Raw genomic sequence first — 23,688 nt, 5'->3', positions numbered from 1 at the left:
CAGTTACCTACAGTATGGTTAGGTTTGGAAAGGTCAGCACGGACAAGTATATTTCTCAGGCTGTTAGAATGTTTGAAGGCAATCATGGGAGGCTCAGGAAAGATTTTGGATAACTTAGAATGTTTCTCGATTGCTGTCCAATGATCACGAATGGTCTTGAAACTATTTCTCAGGCATGGATGGTAGATGAGCACACATGGGAAACTTTTACTTTTCTGTTTTTCTTTGTAAGTTAGCAGACTGCTTCTGGGGATGGATTCCGCTTTTCGAAAACTATTTTTGATGTTTTTGTGTTTATATCCCCTTCTTTTCAAATGTCCTTTGAGCTGCCCCAGACGTTGTTTTGCAGTGTCTTCAGAGGAGCAGATTCGCCTTATTCTGAGAGCTTGGCTGTATGGAATGCTCTTCGTGCAGTGTGGAGGATGGCAACTTTCAGGCGACAAGTATTGATGAGTATCTGTAGGTTTAGAGTATATATCTGTGTTTATTATACCTACAGAGATGGTGCTAGATGTATCAAGGAAGTTTATGGTGGAATTAGATGTTTCATGGGTGAATTTGATGGTAGGGTGTTGATTGTTAGCATTTGTTATAAAAGTTTGTAATTCTTGGTCTCCCTTGTCCCATTTCATGTCAACGTCATCAATGAATCGATACCAGGAAAGCGGTTTTTCGATGGAGCACTCCAGCAGTTGCTTTTCAACTTTACCCATGAATATATTGGCATAAGATGGATCCATTTTTGTACCCATAGCAGTGCCATTTGTCTGTAAATAGTGTTCTCCTTGAACTTCACATTCCATTCGAAATTCTAAATATGTGTTAAACACCACATAGGTTATATGACTAATTACAACAGAGAATTCAAATATATGCTTTAAATAAAAATAATAATGTGCGATATGAACTAGCACAATTCTATAGCTTTAACGGTGACGACAGTTATGATGTTACAAGAACGATTGCGTCAATAAGAATTCCAAATAAACAGCACTGAACGATCTAAATTTGTAAATATTTCACATTTGACAACGGTAGAGTAGTTGCAACAGAGTCTGCGTATTTAAACATCGCAAACAAACGGCCGTTAAAATATAATAATAAATTTTGACTAAGGTTAACTAGTTGAACGTGGCTTGGTACTTTTACATCCCTCAAAAAATTAAGCAATTTAAATTGGTATATTCAACAGATTTATTTTAGAGATGAGTAAGGTAAAGAAATAGAAACAGAGACTATAATAAAAAGTAATATAACCCAAATGTGAAGCACTGCATGGAGTCGAACTACATCTTTTCATTTATCCCATTTGGTGCCAAAGTTGTTAATTTTCTTATCCAAAATCTTTCCCGAGTGAGTCTATCCTCCCTAGACCAAGCAGAGTTGTGGTCAATGATTATAATGGTCAGTCGATTGAGATCTGCCTTAGTGTGGCCAGGGGATCCTAAATATATATATACAAGTCTAAATTGAAAACAACGTTCAAACCTATGATTGCGTTGGATAAAAACCACAATTTTTATACGTGTGCATGCAAAACAAATTTCTTGGTAGAGGGGTCTAAATACAGCACAAACAACATTTTCCAAAAAGACCAAAATGAGTGAAAAAGTATATTTTAACAAAACGCATTTGACTAGCAGGTCGAACAACTGATGTTCTTAAACCCTGCTGACTGCCATTGGCGATTGCCAAATAAACGGATCACAAGATGTAACAAAATAGATCTTATTAATTTATTACTAAACAGAAAACAATAAACTTGCGGAAAAGATGGTATACCGCAAACATGAGGTGCAAAAATTTGTACACCATATCCGGATTTCGACAATTAATGTCTCTTCAGTGATGTTAGGAATCGAAACGATATTTGGAAGGCCATATAATTTACCTCAATTTAGGATAGACTCTTGAATTTTGAAAGAGTCAAAATAAGGTGAACGGATCATATAAACCCGAAGGCAAATATAATACAAGCCCAAACGAAAAAATATAAACAAGTCTAAATTGAAAACAACGTTCAAACCTATGATTGCGTTGGATAAAAACCGCAATTTTTATACGTGTGCATGCAAAACAAATTTCTTGGTAGAGGGGTCTAAATACAGCACAAACAACATTTTCCAAAAAGACCAAAATGAGTAAAAAAATATATTTTAACAAAACGCATTTGACTAGCAGGTCGAACAACTGATGTTCTTAAACCCTGCTGACTGCCATTGGCGATTGCCAAATAAACGGATCACAAGATGTAACAAAATAGATCTTATTAATTTATTACTAAACAGAAAACAATAAACTTGCGGAAAAGATGGTATACCGCAAACATGAGGTGCAAAAATTTGTACACCATATCCGGATTTCGACAATTAATGTCTCTTCAGTGATGTTAGGAATCGAAACGATATTTGGAAGGCCATATAATTTACCTCAATTTAGGATAGACTCTTGAATTTTGAAAGAGTCAAAATAGGATGAACGGATCATATAAACCCGAAGGCAAATATAATACAAGCCCAAACGAAAAAATATAAACAAGTCTAAATTGAAAACAACGTTCAAACCTATGATTGCGTTGGATAAAAACCGCAATTTTTATACGTGTGCATGCAAAACAAATTTCTTGGTAGAGGGGTCTAAATACAGCACAAACAACATTTTCCAAAAAGACCAAAATGAGTGAAAAAGTATATTTTAACAAAACGCATTTGACTAGCAGGTCGAACAACTGATGTTCTTAAACCCTGCTGACTGCCATTGGCGATTGCCAAATAAACGGATCACAAGATGTAACAAAATAGATCTTATTAATTTATTACCAAACAGAAAACAATAAACTTGCGGAAAAGATGGTATACCGCAAACATGAGGTGCAAAAATTTGTACACCATATCCGGATTTCGACAATTAATGTCTCTTCAGTGATGTTAGGAATCGAAACGATATTTGGAAGGCCATATAATTTACCTCAATTTAGGATAGACTCTTGAATTTTGAAAGAGTCAAAATAGGATGACAGACCATATAAACCCGAAGGCAAATATAATACAAGCCCAAACGAAAAAATATAAACAAGTCTAAATTGAAAACAACGTTCAAACCTATGATTGCGTTGGATAAAAACCGCAATTTTTATACGTGTGCATGCAAAACAAATTTCTTGGTAGAGGGGTCTAAATACAGCACAAACAACATTTTCCAAAAAGACCAAAATGAGTGAAAAAGTATATTTTAACAAAACGCATTTGACTAGCAGGTCGAACAACTGATGTTCTTAAACCCTGCTGACTGCCATTGGCGATTGCCAAATAAACGGATCACAAGATGTAACAAAATAGATCTTATTAATTTATTACCAAACAGAAAACAATAAACTTGCGGAAAAGATGGTATACCGCAAACATGAGGTGCAAAAATTTGTACACCATATCCGGATTTCGACAATTAATGTCTCTTCAGTGATGTTAGGAATCGAAACGATATTTGGAAGGCCATATAATTTACCTCAATTTAGGATAGACTCTTGAATTTTGAAAGAGTCAAAATAGGATGACAGACCATATAAACCCGAAGGCAAATATAATACAAGCCCAAACGAAAAAATATAAACAAGTCTAAATTGAAAACAACTATAGCCGGGTAAAATGGCGTTCCGGCTAAATGGAAATCAAGAAGGAATATTTCGCTCCTTAAACTTTTATTTAAGCAGTCCGGCAAGACCGAACAACAAACTCCAAACTAAATGTAATGTAACATACAAACAATAACAATATATATAAGCACAAGCAATTAAAGGATTAAGAAGATTAACATATGCCAAATAGAAATAACAATATATTAGAAGAGTAATTAATGTCCGACACGTATAAGTAAATTATTGTCTAAACTGTTACAGAGAATAAATAATTAAATGAATAGAGTAAATGAATTTAAGTCCTTTGTCCAAGATTATGATACATAATCCGTGTAAAACACTTATGCCTAAATTTACGACAAAGTTCATAATAATAAAATAAATGCAAAACAAGAATATACATTAAACAATTGAATTCATAAAATGTTGTTTAAAAACTAATTTCATTGCACAGTCCAAATTGTCCGGTCATATATTCCCGCGGCCCTTGAAGACACGACCCGGGTCTTACTGTTCATCTGAAATTGTTCCGAAAGTTTCTTCTGTGGTTGTGGCGTCCTCTGTTACGATAGTTTTGGTTTGAATAGTTATCTTCTCTTGTATTTTTCCGAAAATTGTCCAATTCGTCTTCTAGTTTGGTGATTCGATCCCGCATATGTTCTTTATCGCGTTGTAATTGGTATTGCTGGTCGATTGCTTCACATCTTTGATCGTAAATCCGAAAATTAGCTTCTTCAAGATTAGTAATGCGTTCCCGTAATTTTTCCATATCTTTTTTATCATCTGCACCTTGTTTTTGAAGTTTTTCTAGATTGCTAACAACACTGGTATGCTTTTGATTTAATTCTTTAAATTTCTTTTCATAGTGTACACTTTATTTTTGAATTTAACTCTCTCGGAATTCACTCGGTCGTGCCTGAGTCTAACGTTATCTATAAATTCCCTATTATATTCTAGGTTTGGAAAGAAGCCCATCAGTTCAATAGTATTGAGTTCCGCACAAGGAAAAATTGACATAGCTTTCTGTTCTTTGAATTTTCTCATTCTTTCTGCGTCACGACGTAATTTGGATTTCGATTTAACCTTAACAACTTTCACGTCCGGTTGTCTGTGAAAATTACACATTCTGGCGTAATGTCCAAAACTTCTGCACTTATAGCAAAATGACGTTTTTGCTATACATTGTCTAAAATGAAATTGATTGTTCACAGTCTTTTCACAAAACTTACATAGGTAGTTGTCCATATGTTGAAAATTTCTTGTCTGAAAGGTAGTTCCATGATCAGACATCTGGTATCTCCAGTCTCGGCCAAAATTGCTGGTTCTCCGCGTATCCATTTTTCTGTTTGCTGGGGGATCAGCTTCACAGGTAGAACAAGGTATCCGATAGATGCGTTGCCCGGATGTCCTAACACCAGATATAGCCGGGTAAAATGGCGTTCCGGCTAAATGGAAATCAAGAAGGAATATTTCGCTCCTTAAACTTTTATTTTAGCAGTCCGGCAAGACCGAACAACAAACTCCAAACCAAATGTAAAGTAACATACAAACAATAACAATATATATAAGCACAAGCAATTAAAGGATTAAGAAGATTAACATATGCCAAATAGAAATAACAATAGATTAGAAGAGTAATTAATGTCCGACACGTATAAGTAAATTATTGTCTAAACTGTTACAGAGAATAAATAATTAAATGAATAGAGTAAATGAATTTAAGTCCTTTGTCCAAGATTATGACACATAATCCGTGTAAAACACTTATGCCTAAATTTACGACAAAGTTCATAATAATAAAATAAATGCAAAACAAGAATATACATTAAACAATTGAATTCATAAAATGTTGTTTAAAAACTAATTTCATTGCACAGTCCAAATTGTCCGGTCATACAACGTTCAAACCTATGATTGCGTTGGATTAAAACCGCAATTTTTTTACGTGTGCATGCAAAAACTATTTCTTGGTAGAGGGGTCTAAATACAGCACAAACAACATTTTCCAAAAAGACCAAAATGAGTGAAAAAGTATATTTTAACAAAACGCATTTGACTAGCAGGTCGAACAACTGATGTTCTTAAACCCTGCTGACTGCCATTGGCGATTACCAAATAAACGGATCACAAGATGTAACAAAATAGATCTTATTAATTTATTACCAAACAGAAAACAATAAACTTGCGGAAAAGATGGTATACCGCAAACATGAGGTGCAAAAATTTGTACACCATATCCGGATTTCGACAATTAATGTCTCTTCAGTGATGTTAGGAATCGAAACGATATTTGGAAGGCCATATAATTTACCTCAATTTAGGATAGACTCTTGAATTTTGAAAGAGTCAAAATAGGATGAACGGATCATATAAACCCGAAGGCAAATACAATACAAGCCCAAACGAAAAAATATAAACAAGTCTAAATTGAAAACAACGTTCAAACCTATGATTGCGTTGGATAAAAACCGCAATTTTTATACGTGTGCATGCAAAACAAATTTCTTGGTAGAGGGGTCTAAATACAGCACAAACAACATTTTCCAAAAAGACCAAAATGAGTGAAAAAGTATATTTTAACAAAACGCATTTGACTAGCAGGTCGAACAACTGATGTTCTTAAACCCTGCTGACTGCCATTGGCGATTGCCAAATAAACGGATCACAAGATGTAACAAAATAGATCTTATTAATTTATTACCAAACAGAAAACAATAAACTTGCGGAAAAGATGGTATACCGCAAACATGAGGTGCAAAAATTTGTACACCATATCCGGATTTCGACAATTAATGTCTCTTCAGTGATGTTAGGAATCGAAACGATATTTGGAAGGCCATATAATTTACCTCAATTTAGGATAGACTCTTGAATTTTGAAAGAGTCAAAATAGGATGAACGGATCATATAAACCCGAAGGCAAATATAATACAAGCCCAAACGAAAAAATATAAACAAGTCTAAATTGAAAACAACGTTCAAACCTATGATTGCGTTGGATAAAAACCGCAATTTTTATACGTGTGCGTGCAAAACAAATTTCTTGGTAGAGGGGTCTAAATGAGTGAAAAAGTATATTTTAACAAAACGCATTTGACTAGCAGGTCGAACAACTGATGTTCTTAAACCCTGCTGACTGCCATTGGCGATTGCCAAATAAACGGATCACAAGATGTAACAAAATAGATCTTAATAATTTATTACCAAACAGAAAACAATAAACTTGCGGAAAAGATGGTATACCGCAAACATGAGATGCAAAAATTTGTACACCATATCCGGATTTCGACAATTAATGTCTTTCAGTGATGTTAGGAATCGAAACGATATTTGGAAGGCCATATAATTTACCTCAATTTAGGATAGACTCTTGAATTTTGAAAGAATCAAAATAGGATGAACGGATCATATAAACCCGAAGGCAAATATAATACAAGCCCAAACGAAAAAATATAAACAAGTCTAAATTGAAAACAACGTTCAAACCTATGATTGCGTTGGATAAAAACCACAATTTTTATACGTGTGCATGCAAAACAAATTTCTTGGTAGAGGGGTCTAAATACAGCACAAACAACATTTTCCAAAAAGACCAAAATGAGTGAAAAAGTATATTTTAACAAAACGCATTTGACTAGCAGGTCGAACAACTGATGTTCTTAAACCCTGCTGACTGCCATTGGCGATTGCCAAATAAACGGATCACAAGATGTAACAAAATAGATCTTATTAATTTATTACCAAACAGAAAACAATAAACTTGCGGAAAAGATGGTATACCGCAAACATGAGGTGCAAAAATTTGTACACCATATCCGGATTTCGACAATTAATGTCTCTTCAGTGATGTTAGGAATCGAAACGATATTTGGAAGGCTATATAATTTACCTCAATTTAGGATAGACTCTTGAATTTTGAAAGAGTCAAAATAGGATGAACGGATCATATAAACCCGAAGGCAAATATAATACAAGCCCAAACGAAAAAATATTAACAAGTCTAAATTGAAAACAACGTTCAAACCTATGATTGCGTTGGATAAAAACCGCAATTTTTATACGTGTGCATGCAAAACATATTTCTTGGTAGAGGGGTCTAAATACAGCACAAACAACATTTTTCAAAAGACCAAATGAGTGAAAAAGTATATTTTAACATAACGCATTTGACTATATATATTGAATGATAAAAGAACATACATGCAGTTACCCTAGCTATCATATATTTTTTACAATAAGTATATATACCTGCACATAGCTATCATTGTTACGCTATTTCATGGGGAGATACTAGTAAATAGATTTGACAAATATCTTAAACATTTACGAAAGTGATTTTAGAGACATATATACACAATCTCTGGTGATTTTAATTGCATCTGTAAAAAAATATCGACATCTGATTAGTTTCAGATTCAATCATCAACCTTGTCTCATATTTCACCTAAATTTCTCGACCTCATGCAATTTCATGAAGCTTCAAACAGTGACCTATCCCAGCGACTCATCCTTTCCACTCATTACATAATAAGTGCCCCCACACACACCCCAAGATCGTTTGGCTGAGTTGGATGTTGTCTAAATCTACCTAGCTAGCTCTTCCTAGCAAGATATAGCAGAGGTTGAAGAACAGAAGACTAAAAATATATCTAAAAGGGAATATAAGAAGAGCAAAAAACTACTCTCAGACGATGTATGCTAACATATTTTAAGCAATGTTTAATTTCTATGAATGATTTTAAAGATGTGAAGTATACATAATTAATTTAGACAGCAACCCAATTAAGCAACAAACAAAACGTGACAATTTACTTCTAAAGTTCAATCTACGGTCTTCTTCAATGGACATGTCATTACAACATTTTAAAGTTTTTTATCCTCCCAAGTCTCACTATAATATATAGAATAGTTGTGAATATGTGCGCCAAAATTAGTTCCTGTGAAAAAAGTTCCAGTGGAACAAATATCACAGGAAATATATTCTGGGAGAACTTTTTTCACAGATAATTTCTATATGATTTGTTCCATCTCTATAAAATAAGTTCCACAATTTACCTGGTGAAATAAGTTCTGGGTTGGTGAAATTTGTTCCTTACCTAGTGAAATAAGTTCCAGGTTTGTGAGATTTGTTCCTTACCTGGTGAAATAAGTTTCTTGTCTGTGAAAATATGTTCCACTGGTTATACAAGTTATCTTTTATACTGAGCATTGTTATCAGTGAGCTTAAAGTTATAATTCAAGTACATTATAAAAACATGTATTATATTGATAATGTAATAAATAAAAGGTGTAAACATCCAATATGGATTCTGTGGAGTATAGCAAAATGTTTAATTACATTATCCATACAAAAATATCCAAATGACAATAATTTAATGAGGCAGATAAGCGAAGAATAAGAAAAATCCGTCAGAAATTTTGTATAGATCAATCATTTATTTATGAATATTGCAATTCAACAAATGTTACTTCATATCAGAATTTGTAGATAAACTGTTATCATAGAAATATGTCTCATCCTTTTGTAATTTTGATTATGCAAATGTTGAAATTAAAATAGCAATACTTTAATATGTTTCATAAGTTATGCAAATATTCAAAGTCAATGAATCATGACTGAGGTACATGGCTAAACAATTTCCATGTAAATGAGATGTGCCAAAGCTAATACAACTGCATACCAAATACCATTGAATTATTATAAGTCGTTCCCTTTAAACAAACCTAAACACAAACATTAACTTATAAACTATGTAAAAGTTTCAAAGTCAATGAACCATGAAGAGGGGTGAGGCTATATAATATCCATGGAAACGATATTTGCAAATGCCAATAAATTTGCATACCAAATATCGTTTACTTAACATTAGCAGTTCATCTTAAACTGATCTAATCACAAACTAATACATGTAAACTAAGCAAAAGTTTCTAAGTCGATAGACAATGACTGAGGGGGCGGGGCCAAATATTCTCCATGGTAATGAGATGTGCTAATGCTTATACAACTGAATACCAATTAACATTTGCCTACCCTAAATGGTTCCCCTTGAACTGACCTAATCACAAACTAATACATGTTAACTTAGCAAAATTCTCAAAGTCAATAGACCATGACTAAGGGAGCCAAATAATATCCATGGAAATAAGATATGCCAATGCTTATACAACTGCATACCAAATATCATTGACCTACCACTAGTGGTTCCCCATAAACTGACCTAATCACAAACTAATACATGTAAAATAAGCAAAAGTTTCAAAGTCAATAGACCATGACTAAGGGGGCAGGGCCAAATAATCTCCATGGAAATGAGATGTGCCAATGCTAATACAACTGCATACCAAATATGATTGATCTACCACTTATGGTTTGCCATAAACTAGACCTAATCACAAACTAATACATTGTTGACGACGCCGCCGCCGCCGACTCCGGAAACAGCATACCTATGTCTCGCTTTTTGACTCAGTCAAGGCGAGACAAAAAATGAAATAGTGTGTTTTAAATATTTATCGCAGTTGTTAATCATAGTTGTGCATTTGTTTTTTAATCATATTATCTACGTACAATATATATGCTGACTTAATTTGAATTTCTCAAAGATTTACCTTATTTTGAACGTTGTCGTGTTGTTTAAAGACTTTAATGTTGAATATTAAACTTGTCAGGTACAACTATAGAATGTTTTGCTTGATATAAAGTTAATGCATCATGTTAATCTATAACACCCGGAACTTATTTAACATTTAGTAACAAAAATTAGTTCCGGAACAAATTTTACAGTGCTGGAACATATTTTCTTAAAATATATATTCCGGGTAAAAATTTTCTGTGATATAAATTCCAGTGGAACATATTTCCTATGAAATAAGTTCCAGCGGAACAAATGTCATGCCGGAACATTTTTTTTGTTACAAAAAATAATCTTAATAGCAAAAAATAATTCAGATATTACTTGGAACTATGAGCAGGGTCAGGAACAAACTTCTAATGTTTGTTTTGAGGTTTATTGACTATTTATACTAGACATGCTAAATGAGAGAAAGAGAAATAAAAGAAAATTATAAATCTAAAAGACGAAAATACTGTTGGCACTTTAAAAGATTATTCTTAATTGTATGTTTTCTACAAGAATTGTAAAAACAAGTATAAATATACATATACTATGATCATAAAACAAAAAGACATTTATATGTCAACATACGAACGGTCTCCCACAAAAGATTATGTCAATCCAGTATGTCAAGCTTTTAAGGGTAAGTATGATAAGGGCCTTATTCGTCATCCAACATTAAATGGTATAGTAAATAAATAGGAAGATATGTACAAGTAAAACAATAACAAAAGATACAGTATCAAGCTGTATGCTTGATTAAGTTTTGGTCAAATTTGTTGATTCTCTTATGTTGATGGCCTCATAGTGAACTTAAAGTAGCTTTGCAGAACTTATCACCTTCTTTATAACCAACGACGTCTATTATGATTTGAAAAAAAATGGCGGCGAAACTACTTTGTTTTCAGGCGCTTACAATAGGTCTTATATAACAAATTACCCGTCGCACGACTCTGAGTATTTTTCATCAAAAAATAAAATCAAGAAGTCCAATAAAACCAAATAATCTGAAAAAAGAAACATTTAATTGTTAAGGATACTCATTATTCAAATATAGAAAAAGAGGCGTGGGGCATTCCACATTGCAGTCCAACTACAATGAATAGACAAAATTTTCATCGACAACAAAAATAACCATACATATATGTGAAGCTTTACATTTTAAGGATCATTTTTGAAAAGATGTGAGATACCGTTGGAAATATATTAATTGTGTTCTTATATGTTTAAATTTTACTACGTTTCACTCTCTAGTCTCTACACTTTTCGATGCCTATTATGAACGAAAAACTTTCAGGTGGAAGCGGCCATACTTTTCTAACACAAATAAACAAGCAAACAACCAAAGAAAAAGCCAACGAACAACTCCGATATCTGTTTGAAAAAAAATAATCGATAAAAAGACATTACCCCCCAATTTCCAGTTTTAATACTCCCCCCCCCCCCCCCCCCCCCCAAAAAAAAAAAATTGGTAAATCTAAAAAAAGGTATAAGCCTTTTATAATTTTTGTTATCTACTACAATTTACATACAATTTTGAACGAATTGCACTACAAAGAGAAAACATTTTCCACTTTCATCAGCTATGAGACGGCTAGCTTTTTAGAAAACCTATTACTTGTTCAGTTTATAAGAATTCATAATTGAAAGGGTTATTTGCATGAGTATAGATCAATTGCTTTTCTTTCACCCAAGCCATGCATATACTCAGAGGACAAAAAGGATAAAAAAACTTGAACACAAGTACAGTATAAGTAAACTTTTTGAAAATAAAATAGTTGCCTACTTTACCATCTTACTATTTTATGACGTATTAGGACCTAAATTAAATAAAAAATTTTGCAAAGTTTTAAAATATCCAGTTACTTTAAAGAATAATGATAAGATCCGAAATAAGGTAACTTTAAACTGTGAAGGGAAACATGTATATGTGATGAATCGTTCTAAACCCCAACCCTTTTACATAAGTCTTATAAAATAACCTTTTCATTATAAATTCTGGTGTACGTATAGCACCTTTAACTAACAGTTATAAGAAAGTTTAATTTAAGACCACTTAAATTCTAAATTCTTATTTGTAAATATATCCAGTTCTTACTTAACTTATTCTTACACTTCAGCACATTATGAATATTATTTTTAAAATTTTATGATGACAATCCTATGAATTAGTTATAATATTAATTATTTAGTAATTATTATTGCCTAAATTCAGTCATCTGTACATAATTAAATGTTTCCTTATGTTCTAAGGTGTATATAGTTGCTACAATTATACCCTATGGGTAGTGCTCCACAATTAATGGAGGAATATACAAGAAACTGAACTGAACTGAACTGATTAATCGTAGAGAGATGTACCTAAATTTATGGTACATAGTTACAGAAAAAAGTTTCATTCTCAGTCTTATTTCAACTGTATTAATTTTAAAGACATATCACATCCAAACGAAGTCTACGTATATGTACATGTATACGTCTTGTCTTGTCTATAGTCGGGAAATTTTCAATTCAATTCATTTCATTTGAAAACGATAAAAATAATATAGATCTTATTCATTGCAAAACGTGACGTCCTTTTTGGATAAAACCCCTGTTTCATCTACGAGGAAAGTCCTATAATATAAGAATGCATATATAGGTGTGGTTGAACATTGATAGTAAAAAAAAGGAAAATCTGGCATCAATAGAGCGCATAATAAATTAAAAAATAATTCCCGAAATAAATGTATATAAAATATGTGTGTGACTATTGAAAGTGTATCCACATATTTACAAGACACTGTCGCTTTTCTCACTCGTTCTTGTCCAGTAACACCGTGTATCATCGGTACAACGGATATAGGTACTAACCAAGCGGACGTGATCGATTTTTCTTCTGACACGATAAGAAAGTCTTTGTTTTGTTTACATAATATCAATGTGTACCTCAATCTAAACATAATTGTTGTTTTAAGAAATGATTTGGTCGTAGGTTGATGATTAGAGAAGTCTCATTATTTTCCTAAAACAAGAACGCTTACTAAAACATGTGCAAATACTTGTCAAAGAAGTTGGCGCTCGTCTCATCCGATATGATTCTATATTCAATATTGCAACTCTTTTTCTGATAGAAGGCCATGCACTGTGTGTACGTAATAAGTATAGCTGTTTCAATAATTGGCATTGAAATCTTTCATACATATGTTATTTTTCGATATTTTATTCCGAAAAGAAGCGTTGTGTACAGTGTATAGCTGACCACATAAATCCTTCTGTACGGTGCATAGTTAAATGAATGTACGGTATATAGCTTTTCACCCTTCGAAGTACCTATTAAGTTGTATCCGCTGTACCGATGAGTGAGTAATAAATTCCTCAAACGAGTTTGAATAGGGAAATAAAATCTGAAGAAGGAATTTGTCATCAACATTTTAATAAGGCAATATTTGGTTTTGAATGAAGCCCGTTCTTATCTGTATTTGTTGCTGTACTTACCAAAATACGATTTTCAAATAATCAAACTCAAACAGTAAAGTTTTGTTTCTCCTTAAAATCGTTCTTCTCCAGTATTACCATGATTACAAGCCTGGACGAATTTCAATGAGAAAATAAATTCTGAATAATGAATTTGACTCATTTATCATATTTGGTTTTTTTTCTTAACATTTTCAGGTAGTAAGATTTGGTTTTAAATCGAGCTCATGAGAAATTATTAACTTTTTGGTCTTACAGAAAACATGTTATTTCATATCAATTTAATGTTGTTTTTGCAAGACTCATAATCAAGAACAGCGAAAAAGACTATTTCGCAGACTGTTGAAAGATACTCAGTCCGTTCTTAAAACGAATAAGTCCTTATGCACAGATGTTAAATAAAAATAAAACAAAAGCTTGCCCATAAGCCAAACCAAAGAAAGAAACCAATAAAAGCACGTACTCTACCAAGATATTAGACTTATCAAAACAAACCAAAAAACACTTTGTATGAATATATTAAATAAAATATGATATTCGTTTATTTAATTGATGTTGGAGAGGAGAAAAAATTCACGAAGAAAAACAAAAACGAACTGATAATAGACAAACTATAAAACAATATCAATTGTTATTTCTTTTACTTTAGAACTGCAGAACGTATAACAACAAAATTAATTTAGCTGACTCATTACACATAAACTGTATAAAAATACATTAAATGGGACTTTTGAGGTTTTTTTCTCCATTATCGTTAAAGTCAATACACAAAGTATTTAATTACATAAATCAATTTCGAAAAAACTTTAAAATTTCGCATTATTAAATTTTTATAAAAAACACTGTTTTAATAACATAATATTCATAAGATAGATTAATAAAATATTGAATCTGAATATTCATAAGCAATAAGGATAATCCAATCAGTTTTGTTGATTGGATTATTCACGGCTGAGTAGTTGTGAATCAGTGACACGTGCCCTCATTATTTTATAAAAATATTGAATATCTATTTAAGTTCGTTTTCAAAATATTCCAAAAGTTTCCACTAAAATAGACAACGTGAAAAGAATGTAAACATTTTTCCTGTGTGCATATGCGATGACTTTAAAAGAGTCCTGGGTGCACTTTGTATGTCCTGAGTGCACTCAGGGGGTCCTGGGCAGTGTTTAGACGTACCCGTTGATTTGCAACTGTATTTTTTCTGTTTTGGCACATACTTATATATGAACCTCATTAAATTCGGTCTCAAAATAGCGAATATAAAGGAACAGATATTTTAAAGTCTTAATAAATTCCATTGAGCACAAAACTAATCCAAATTCGATTTCAATTATTTCGTGATTCTAAAATACGTTTTTTTTGTGGCAGAAATTGCAATTATTTTTTTTTATCTGATATGACTTTGAAACACTGATTTAAGATTTATATTGTCCACAAAATATCATAAAATATAAGGGATAAAAAAGACGCTTTTCTATTATTTTTTTTTAAAAGGTTGTTAATTGTTTAATTATGTCGTAATTTGCTTGGTCAGTGGCGGATTCAGGAGCCGACATATCGCTTCCCCTTTGATTGGATAATATATCATTTTTAGCATAATTAAAATCATCATTTTTTTTTATCCTGGCTACACGTGGCGTTATTTCTCCGTCTGTATAACACAGCTAGTGAATTAGTCTAAATATCCATCCAATGCAGCAAATGCATAGTAATATTTCTTTTAAATCACTTTTTTTATTCTTAAATATAAGCGTTGTCTATTTCTATCTGACAAGCACACACATGGACTTTTTCATTAGTATAGAAAGTCCCTGGCCAACAATAGCAACAACGTCCTTTTGATGATCAATTCATTATAAAAAAAACAACTAAACTCTCTATACTAAACTATGTGGACAGTGGGTCATCGCACACAGATTTGTTTAACAAGACAGCTGATTGGATAAATGTGATAGATTGTCACGCCTACATTAAACTGTTGTCCAATCAAATGCCAGCAGAAACCTGTCAATAAAAAGGTTATTGCAAGCGTGGATAAATTAGAGATTTGATTGTGTATTCGATATTTGAACAAAAAGTTAGATAATCACTATTCGTTTATAATTAAATTGCGAAGAAAGTGTTCGTGTAACAACTCTCCCCTTTTCCCGTTTTCGCCTTCTTATTTTTACACTTTCTTTTTTAACAGAAAAGTATTAAATATGAGCGTACTGCAAGTTTCTGAATTTTACAAGCATTCTATATAGCGACTTGTGATTTCCGGGAACGTCATATTTTCAAGATTTCACAGACCTCTGAAAAAGTTAGAACATACAAGTTTCATCTACCATTTGCAGAAAAAACAATACCAAATTATATTTGTAAATTGGAAGAGATTAAGAATTATAGTTTAATATCCGTACTAAAAATCGTCTGAAATATAACAAAACATATTTCTCTCTGCCTGAATGCAATCGAAAGCAAATTTTCATTTTATTCTTCATCTATTTGCAAAAGACGAAGAATTCTCCTTAAAACTGTAAATTATTAAACAGGCATACTAACTTTAAAGGATAAAATACAAGTTTGTACTACCATCCAAGGAAATAAGTGTTCCATAAAGTAACTAATCCTTAATTCACAACCGTCAAAACTCAGGACTCATTTTTGATATTTACCTGAGAGATCATAAAGGACATACATCTACCAAGAACTTATTATAACCAAAATGGCAAAAATGAAACAATATCTATTTTTTTTTTTTGGTAGACGAGTAGCAAATTGAATAAGGAAATGTTATTGAAAGAGAATTAAGATATATGATAATTTTTCCAAGCAAAGTGGCAAAAACATGCATATATAGAGTTACGTAGGTGCAAAACAAAACTATATATTAATAGTCAATTTCGACTATTTAATAAAGGATTATAGGTCGAACACGACACACGATTCTTGATTTCCAATGTACATGATTTAAAACCGTGTTTTTTCTTCTACAGATTGCATTTTGAAGAACACATGCTTGGCCATGATCGTTGAATGTTCAGCGTACAATATTACATAATATTCATGATGATTTCAACGAAAAGCAAACGAAAAAGATTTATTTTTTTAAATCCGAGCATTCCTTAAATTCAACATTTAAAACCGTTTTGTTTTACGCAAAACATATAAAATTGAGAATGACTGATGTCCTTTTTATTCTCTCTAACACTTAGGATTGGAAGTCCCGACAGCTTTCTCTCCATTAGTAAGGGAGGTCCTGGGTAAGGGAGGTCCTATTCTTAACAGTAAGCGAACACTGAAAAGTCACAGGACAAAAAGTCACAGGACAGGAAGTGACAATTGTTTAAGTATGTAAGAGAAATATCTTGAAAAATTACTTTGTATTACATATATTCTTTTTACAGTTTATGAAATTGTTCATTAGCCTTGGTAAATGAAGATTTATTAAATTTTAATCATGCAAATGATATAATATTTCTTAGCACCATGAAGCTGTTTAGGTACCAATCCACTTTGATAGTTTGTTTACTAAACAATTATTTGTTCATTTAATACATTTGTTTACAGAGTTGGTTTATATATACAATAGACCAAGATACATACAAAATATATTTTTTTAAATAAGTATTTTCTCTTTTTCAAAGAAAATAGTCTCAGAAACTGAATTGTGACCTTTCGTCTGTGACCCTTTGTCCACAAGCACGCATTATTTATGAGTAAAGTTGACACAAAGGTCAATTTGGCTCTGATTCACAACAATTGTTCTCTTGTTAACATGACCTTTTTTGTCGACACGCGCTCGCCGTATCAGGCTAGAACAAACCAATGCATATCAATGTCACATGTGTCTTTTCCTCGACTGAATGTTATTAGCAATATTAATATTGGATACAATTGTAACGTAATGAATTGCATTTGATCCTAGTCCTAAGTTTAATTTTTGGTTGAATCAGTTGAACATCTAAGTGATCATCGATGTGTAATATTTGACACTGGACATTATTTTAGGAGCGATGCAATACAAATAATGTATTTCTATCAATCATTTACTTCAGTTAAAGACTTTTGAATGTAACAATATGGTACAAATCGATTTGATTTACTGAATTGCATATTTCTTTTTATCGAAATGAAAATATTATAAACTGCTCCCGGTTAATATAAATAAGAAGATGTGGTTTGTGTGCCAAATAATCATCTCCATCCAAGTTACAAAGTATAAAACAATTATAGATTAAAAATACGGCCTCAACACGGAGCTTTGGCTCACACCGAACAGCAAGCTATAAGGGTCCCCAAAATGACTAGTGTAAAACAATTCAAAATGGAAAAACAAAGGTATAATCTATAAGTACAGTCATTTCGCTACGTTATTCTATAGCTTTTTGGTCAATTTCGAAAAAGCAAGTAAGCATCTCACTGTTTTTTAAATGAGAAGTAACGCTGGTGTTATAAACAAAATCTGATAAGAAACAGAAATATAAACCGTACACAAGATTTTATCAATCGTTGTTTGATATTTTTCTATATGATTTATTCTTGTATTAGTTCTTGATGATAAAAAAAAAATCAAGAGAGGTATCGAAATCGGTCTTTATAGGTACCTAATGGTAATTATAAACTGTCAACTAAATTCTTAAAATATTCTTTATTCTTGTTGCATTTTTTTGGAAAAAATAATGTTTTATTTGTCAATGTAATAATTTTACCCGGTAAATCCTTATATAAGATAAAACATGGAACTTTATTCATTTTACGTCCATAGATAAAACATCATAAGCGTTGCATGGGTAATTATTTAGATAGTTTATGACAACCCGTTTCGGTTGACTGCTTAGATAATCCGTTTATTGAAATGTAAATAACTTTCACCAAGCAACTGTCATCTGTATAATATTTAAAAATTTAGAGTAAATTAGATACTTAGAATATATTTTTCTTGACAAATTTTATATGGTTCAGAACTATTATTTTACATTAGAAACAAAAAATGTTTAAGAAAATTTCAGAACATCTTTGGGATATATTACTTATCATTATATCTTTACGGGCGGAATGAATAAATACAGGACTACTTTATGTCAGAAAGCACGACTGCAAAGTTTTAATGACTAACACATTTCCCGGTTAAGACAATTAATCTTTTCTTATATAACCAATTAAATGTTAAAAATTCTATCGGGAAAAAATGAATTGTACGTTTGCATACGTTATTTAATGAAATAGATATACAGTATTACATTAAAAGACCACAAAAGAATATCCTCCTAGCTATGCCGATTTTATTCATAAAGGGGAGTAACCCCTGATAAACACAGATAAAGTGTCGCTCGTTTTATTTAAAATATTTAAAATCTTAACACGACTGAACACGATCTTACAGCAACTAAACAGATTTTTTACCTTTGGTCTTATTTTATCTGAACGTGATCTAATCAAGTCTTATTTGAACGCTAGAAGAATCTGTCTTGTTTATCTTGACCCGACTGATCTGACCGAACACGATATATCGGAACAGAGTCTGAAAGTCTAAACCGGTCTTAACGTTTTTCCCTAGCAGTAAATCAAGGCGATTAAGACTTGATCAGACCAAAATGACCGTTTCAGACTTAAATCTTGCTACTAGTGATGTGAAGTGTTCTAGAATCATTTACAAGCATTTTCCACTTCTTTTAAATTTTGATGATAAAAAACAGGTTTTTCCATGATAATACTGTGAACGATCACACACGATGGGAAATTACTGGAGTTTCATTAGACGTTTTCAAATAGTTACAAAAATTTTTTTTCTTCCAGAAATTGAATTCTAGTGGGGAGAAGGGAGTAGCGTACAATGCACCAGTGCAAACTATACAAGGCTGATTACGGTACTTTTGAACATCCATTCAATAGGAGAGTTTGATAACCACATGGTTGTTCCAGTATTAGTAACAAAATTCCTATGTTAAACATTATAAACTTAAACCAAATAAATAAGCAAATAAGAAATGAAAATATTCAAATAGAAGAAAACATGATAACAAACCATTTGCATTACTTTCATTTCATAAACTAGGTTGTAATATGGCTTGTTATCTTACCTCCTATACATTTCTTGGAATATGATTGGTTAAAAGCAACCGTGTGGAGACCGTGTATATTTAATATGGGGTTAGTAGGCGTGGTTTATTTCAATACACTGTTATTAGTGGTGTTACGTCCCTTTGTAAAAACAACACGGTGTTGAGGAAAAATCTGAACGGTTTCAACAGACGAAGAAATTGATGATGAACGATTGAAATAAATTCATAAAACACATTTAAAGCTAACAAATTGTAATTGTTGGCATTTGGTTTTGTAAAAACCAATGGAAGTAGGTTCTTAATACTAAGTATTGAAGATTTTATCAATTTGATAGGCCACTAGTCTAAATACCACATGTTAAGATAGTCGGTACGATAAATTTGTTACACAGTGTGCTAGTGCCCTAATACGATATATATTGGGTCCGTGAATTCCATATGGGGATTCGAGCTTTGCTCTCACCCCATATAGAATTTACTGACCCCTAATATATCGAATTAGGTCACTAGCACACTATGTAACCAATAATATTTGAATTGTCTATATCCAGATAGAAGAATCAGATTGTCTGTTTGACATATTTATTTTCTCATATAGAGAATGAGATGATACATAAATAGCTTTGATATACTTAATTAGGCATCAACAAAACGCATGAAATCAGTTGATTATCCAAAAAGGTTAAGAAGAGGGACAACAGAGATAATAGTTTGGGTGTAATGGGTCAAGGAATCAGGTTAGGGATTATATGGCAGTGGGAATTTGAGGAGGGGAATTACTAGCATGTCTAAATAATTAAGATCATGTCAAGGTTAAACCAGATAATTATATCCTAGGAACATAAGCTTCTACTAAAAAAATACTAGCACACATGTCTTCTCCATTAACATTAAATGCATTTTTACAGGAAAGAAATCTCGAACTGGTGATGCAAGTCTTAATTCTTTTGATGAAGACAATGGAAATACAGACACAGATTCTGATGATTTTTGTCCATCACTGGACCCTGAAGCTACATCTGCCCTTGCTAGAGCCATTACTGACAGTGAAGATGAGAGTAATGGTACCCCATCCATTAACACACCTATGTTGTCTAAAGAACATTCATTTAGTGATGGTAATTATATAAATTAAATATTGTATTGTGTGTTTTAATAGAAAGAGAACATAATGAAAGAAAACCCATTTTTTTTCTGATGATATTAAGTGATTTGTTTCTTCTTTCTTCATTATGGATTGAACTACATTTTCTTGATATCAAAAGGTATGATTATTTATCAACATCATGATATTGATACACCTTGGTATTTTTTCCAGAGGACAAACTTTAGTGCTCCAGTGTTGCTGACTCAGCTTTTGCTGGGTTAACTTATGTGGACCTCGAGTGAAGGAAAAAATAATAAAAATCATAATGGAAGTGCATATATTTTGCTGCTTTGAATATTACAGATAGACTGGTTCATTTAAAATATACAACATAAAATAAAGAAAATTGACATATACTACAGCTAGGCGCATCACTTGTACAAAGTTTAATAAAACATTTCTGTTACCACTCAGTTCAGGAAAGTCTACATAGAGCATTAAAAAATTCTCAGCAAGCTCTGTGCTTTGTCAACTATTTATCTGAGCAAATAGTATGTCAGCATTTTGATATGAAGTTATCAAGTTCATAAATATTTTCACCTAGTACATGTACTTTCACTTGGTGCAACAAAACATAAAGAACCTCTTTTAGAGAATCCCCAATCTGATGCATGTGTTCTGCTATTTATACTTCAGGGTTCTGGTGACTTAATACAAAAGTAATTTATAAAAACGAACAGGAACCTGCAGTGTAACATTTGACATGATACAATCAAAATAAATGTAGAGAAACTGGAAAATTAACTATAACTCTCAAACCTAAAGTCTCTAATAGATATAAATAAGTCATTTACTAATGTTATGTCCAGTTAAACCATTCTTTCTCTGAAATCTTGATATAGCTCAGCATCTGCATGAATCAAGTGTGGAACAAAGGTCACTTTGAAAATATATTTTCCCTTATTTAAAACCATGGTATCAATATAAACTGCCAAGTCAATGGGGCGTAATAATAATCATCTAATTCTTAGCCAATATATACATTCTCCTTTATAATTAACGTGAGGTTTGTTTGATCTCAGTTCTTCATTGGCCAAAATTCAATATGAAAAATTTTTGTTTCCTCTAATTTAAATTTGCTATTGTGAAATAACACTTGATGAAATTATGTAGGTCATCGAAAATGAAAGATTAAGGTTGCCACCATATCGTCAAAATTTTTTAGAGAAGAAGATTCCATCACAGAATTTACATATTTTGTAATACAGTATGATATTTCTCAACTCAAAACAGTTGAATTTGAAATATTCAAAATGCTTGGCAAGCCAATTGTTTAAAAATTTCAAATTTACTCTGTCTCCAGTGGACAAATATTGTATCACACTTGATGCAGTGGTGGAATATATATACCGGTATGAATTACTATTTATTTTTTTCTCCAGCATATTCTAATCTACATGTGTATGAATAAAATATTTGTATGATTTGTACATCAAGAAATTTATCTTTACCACTGATTTTTTTTTGATAGATCATGACAAGAGGTACTTTGTTGAATTTTGAGAAAAAAAAAACTGGTTTACAATAGTAGATAGTAGGAAAGGGTCAATTAGTTTATTGATTTTGAGGTCAACGAGTAAAAGCCAAAGTTACAAAAATAGTCAGTTATACATGTATGAATTCTTCAAAACTTTGTTTCTGACTATGGCTTTTTATTTTTCAGGAGTAGTAGTATAAGACTTGTACCTCCAGGTCCTGATTGGTTAGCCCGGGTCAGGGGAATCCCTGCTCAATTTTTATGATGCAGGACCCTAAAAGATGTTTCTATATATCATAGGGTTTCTAGCAATCATTTAAAGCACATATCTGCTATATATAGATTGAAATTTCACTTTAAACTTGATATCCTAATGAAATCTCTTAAAAATAAAACTTTAATTTTTATTTTCAGAAATATTATTTGGCATGCACCAATGAAACTTTGTAGGTCAGTCTGGGTCAGGGAAACCCTGCCCAATTTTTATACGCCCGTTTACGGGACGTATTATGGTATACCGTTGTCCGTCCGTCCGTCCGTCGTCAACATGTCGGACATTAATTCAAAAACACTTTTACCAATATGCATGAAACTTTAGTAAATTGTTTATATCTATTGATGTGAGCTCCCTTTCGTTTTTTATAAATTTCGGATTTACCGTTTCCGAGTTTTGGGGTTTTATTCATTAAAAAAGTGGGGATTTTCCAGTTTTCGGACAATAACTCGAAAACGATTTCACCAATTTGCATGAAACTTTTGTGAATTGTTTATATCTATTGACATGAGCTCCCTTTCGTTTTTTGGAAAATTTCAGATTTACCGTTTCTGAGTTTTGGGATTTTATTCATCAAAAAAGGGGGGATTTTCCAGTTTTCGGACTATAACTCAAAAACAATTTCACCAATTTGCAAGAAACTTTGGTGAATTGTTTATTTCTATCGACATGAGCTCCCTTTTGATTTTTATAAATTTTAGACTATACGTTTCCGATTTATGGGGGTTTTTTTTCATTACAAAAAGGGGGATTTTCCAGTTTTCAGACAATAACTCAAAAATGCTGTAAGCATTTTTTATGAAACTTTGGTAAATTGTTAATATCTATTAATGTAAGCTCCCTTTTGATTTTTATAAATTTTTGATTTTACGTTTCCAAGTTATAAGATTTTATTTGTTTATAGTCTGACAACAGATTTACTAAGTATTGCGCAACAGCACAGTGTATTGCACAACAACACAGTGTATTGTACAACAGCAAGAAATCTTTAATTGAATATAAATTTAATTCATATAACCAATTTCAAGTTCTTTGA

At 32.0% G+C, this 23,688-nt stretch overlaps 2 protein-coding genes across 18 annotated transcripts in view; one reads left to right on the top strand and one right to left on the bottom strand.

Moving 5' to 3' along the window:
• Nucleotides 1-23,688, top strand: part of LOC127730619 (reticulophagy regulator 3-like) — a 160,397-nt gene that overhangs the window by 26,494 nt on the left and 110,215 nt on the right. The window lies entirely within an intron of this gene.
• Nucleotides 1-23,688, bottom strand: part of LOC127730614 (peroxidasin homolog pxn-1-like) — a 296,701-nt gene that overhangs the window by 189,106 nt on the left and 83,907 nt on the right. For 3 of the 14 annotated variants that reach the window (XM_052239088.1, XM_052239090.1, XM_052239091.1), the window contains exon 1: nt 8,772-8,920. The exons of 3 other annotated variants lie outside the window; for them this stretch is intronic. In XM_052239088.1, coding sequence (XP_052095048.1) covers nt 8,772-8,843 — 72 coding nt within the window. In that variant the 5' untranslated portion in view covers nt 8,844-8,920. Of the gene's footprint in view, nt 1-8,689; nt 8,705-8,730; nt 8,921-23,688 lie in introns of those variants that run through there. 8 more of the 14 variants (XM_052239089.1, XM_052239087.1, XM_052239086.1 and 5 more) reach the window with 5 other exon arrangements.

The sequence above is a fragment of the Mytilus californianus genome, unplaced genomic scaffold (genome assembly GCF_021869535.1).
Source record: "Mytilus californianus isolate M0D057914Y unplaced genomic scaffold, xbMytCali1.0.p SCAF_2, whole genome shotgun sequence".
Lineage (NCBI taxonomy): Eukaryota > Metazoa > Mollusca > Bivalvia > Mytilida > Mytilidae > Mytilus > Mytilus californianus.
This window is presented reverse-complemented; position numbering and strand designations above follow the sequence as displayed.